At 35.9% G+C, this 2,757-nt stretch overlaps 1 protein-coding gene across 1 annotated transcript; it reads right to left on the bottom strand.

Moving 5' to 3' along the window:
* Positions 1-711: 711 nt before the first annotated feature.
* On the bottom strand, positions 712-2,016 carry LOC118053655 (peroxisome biogenesis protein 7). The gene has a single exon (XM_035064964.2). The coding sequence runs from the start codon at positions 1,897-1,899 to the stop codon at positions 943-945; it is 957 nt and encodes a 318-aa protein (XP_034920855.1). The 5' UTR covers positions 1,900-2,016; the 3' UTR covers positions 712-942.
* Between the last annotated feature and the right edge of the window lie 741 nt (positions 2,017-2,757).

Raw genomic sequence — 2,757 nt, 5'->3', positions numbered from 1 at the left:
CAAATATTGCAAAGTAGAATCAAGTCCACTAGATACCCTTAGTTCATCCTTTCAATTTCAATTAAAGAAGGACTCCTGGCAAAGAGTAGATTAATTAATAATCACATAGTGATTTTAGCACTCTTACTAACAGCATTTGTAAATTAAAAATATTAAACAGACCAGGGGTTGTATGCCATGCTGATTTATATTTTGCAAAGGATGTAATGAAAACAACAAAAGATCAAAGCATCACAAAGTTAGATACAACAGAGTGATGGTTTTGCAAACCAAGCATGATCCTACCTCCCCAACATCCCTCTACCCCGTTGACTAACCAAGTAAAGTGCCAGGATCCAATGCATATAGATTGTTCAATCAGCCAAACATAGTGCATGGCGATGCATGTAATTCAACAATAGAGAGGTAGATAAATAGCATTATCAATTAATGTACATTTCATTTCTACTGTACACTGAAGGCATTAACTCTTATTGTTATGCTTATTCGATAGCACTTGTTTGGTCAATCACAAAACATAAGATAAAGGATTTTCAAATTTATCAAACCAATTCTTAAAGGAGGGCCATAGTTTCGCATCTCATACATGAGAGGAAGGAAGTCAAATTTTCATTTAGAAAGAAAATTTCCACCCGAACTATGTCAAACATTCCTTATTATATGTCGAATGAAAACAAGTCAAAGAAGATACAACTCTCAAAAATCAAGGAAGCAACAAACAACACAAACTTTTTCGTGTTATTAAAACTGATATACAGGGTTATTCAGCACCTTATTCAACAAAGTCATCCATGGAGACAAATCTCGCAACTATCAGATAAATAAACAACTACAAGAACAACCACATTTATACTTTTACTACTAAACGTACGACTTCCATTCAAAAATACAAAAAGTCTTGACAAAAAAAAAATAAAGGAAAAAAGGAAACACTTCCCTTTGTCAAGGTGCTCTCGGGTCCGTCCCATGCTGCCAAACATAAACCAACTCATCCCACCCAGTGCTTGCCATCAACCCATCAACAAGCACACTCATATCAACTCCAACAGCAAACTCAGTATGATGATCGTACCTCCCAACCAATGCATCTTCAACCATAAAATCCCACATACAAACACTCATATCATACGAACACGAAACCATCAAATTCCTATGATGGGGCGAAAACTTAACTTTCCTAACAGCATAACCATGTCCATTCAAAACCGAAATCGGAGCTCTGAAACTCCTTACATCCCATACTTTAATACTCTTATCCACCGATGCAGTAGCAATAATACAATCATCATATTTATTCCAATCACAACACAAAATCTCAAAATCATGACCTGGAATAATCATCGTACTTCCCGGCTCACGCACGTCCCAGATTCGCACAGTACAGTCCCCGGAAGCAGATGCAAAGACATCCGTATGCCTCGGGTTCCACGCAGCAGAATAAACACAATACGTGTGTTCTTTAAACGTACGAATACTCGCCGGCCTGTCAAGGGTCCATAATTTAATCGTGTCATCCCAGGAAGCGGTAATAAAAGAATCACGGCGCGTGGGATTGTAATCGACTGAGTGGACTTCACGCGTGTGTTCCTGGAGGGAACGAAGTGGGTTTTGTGTTGGGGGTAAGGCGGTGTCGTAAAGCTTGACGGAGCCATCGGCCACAGCTGTGATTAAGAGGGAATCGTGGGATTCAGACCAGGCAAGGTCGTAGATGCCATCAGCAGTGTCGAAGGAGATGAGTTCGGTTAGAGGGGAGGAGGGTGCTGGAGATAAGGAGAGGACGTGTAGACGACCGTTGCCGAGGATTCCAAAGTTTTGAGCAGTGGCGACGGCGAGACGAGATTCGTAAAATGGGCTGAATTTGACGGAGTAGCCATTGAATGGGGTTTTGAAGACTGGCATTGTTGGTGATGGTAAACGAGGTGGTTCGAATTTTGGGAATGTTTGGTTTGGTGGTGGACTGGATTGATTTGTTATCTTGGAGAAAGTGGAGGATTAATTTGAACACTTGAGTATTATCATGTAAGAATGGTTCCATCGTGCTTTTATAGGTGTGATAAGCGCGTCACAAAAATTTTAACATAAAAATTGATGTTCACCAATGCCATTACTTTCAAAGAAGTTAGAAAAATCTGAGATGTAAGTAATTGAATTGATTGGATTTAATAAATTTAATTAAATTAATAATATAATTAAAAAAAATATTGATAGTAAATAAAGTGAAAAAATAATTAACTATAAAAAAATAAAATGATAATATCATACTTGAAAGAAAATAAAAAAAACCTATTAAAGATTTACTATTCCTTCATCATGGACATTATCCCACCACTAGAAAGAGCTCCAAGATAATTTTAGCATTAATATAAAAGGTTGCATGATAATATCAAAAGAGGTTGCACGTACCGTCAAAGCATTGACCCAAAACTAAAACCAAATAAAATATCATGAAGTAAAGATTTCATGTTTATATATAATCAACTAATTTAATTTAATTCTAAAACAAAATTTCTTTAAGAAAAAACTAAATTTAACAAAGAATAACAAATAAAAAAACATCAGATAGCCCAAGTTATTTTCAAAATTAGTGAAAAATCCTATAAAAAGCAAATAAAAAATAATGAAGAGCAATCTCTAATTAAATAAATATTGAAAGATAAAACTAAAAAAACATGAGCTTTCGAAAAGAGCAAAGAAAAAAAACAAGAAAAATCAGGTCAATGTCTTAAACTTTGGTTAATATCCCAAACTCATAACCCG

This window comes from Populus alba, chromosome 4 (genome assembly GCF_005239225.2).
Source record: "Populus alba chromosome 4, ASM523922v2, whole genome shotgun sequence".
Lineage (NCBI taxonomy): Eukaryota > Viridiplantae > Streptophyta > Magnoliopsida > Malpighiales > Salicaceae > Populus > Populus alba.
The sequence above is the reverse complement of the archived record's forward strand: the minus strand, read 5'-3'. Positions and strand labels throughout refer to the sequence as shown.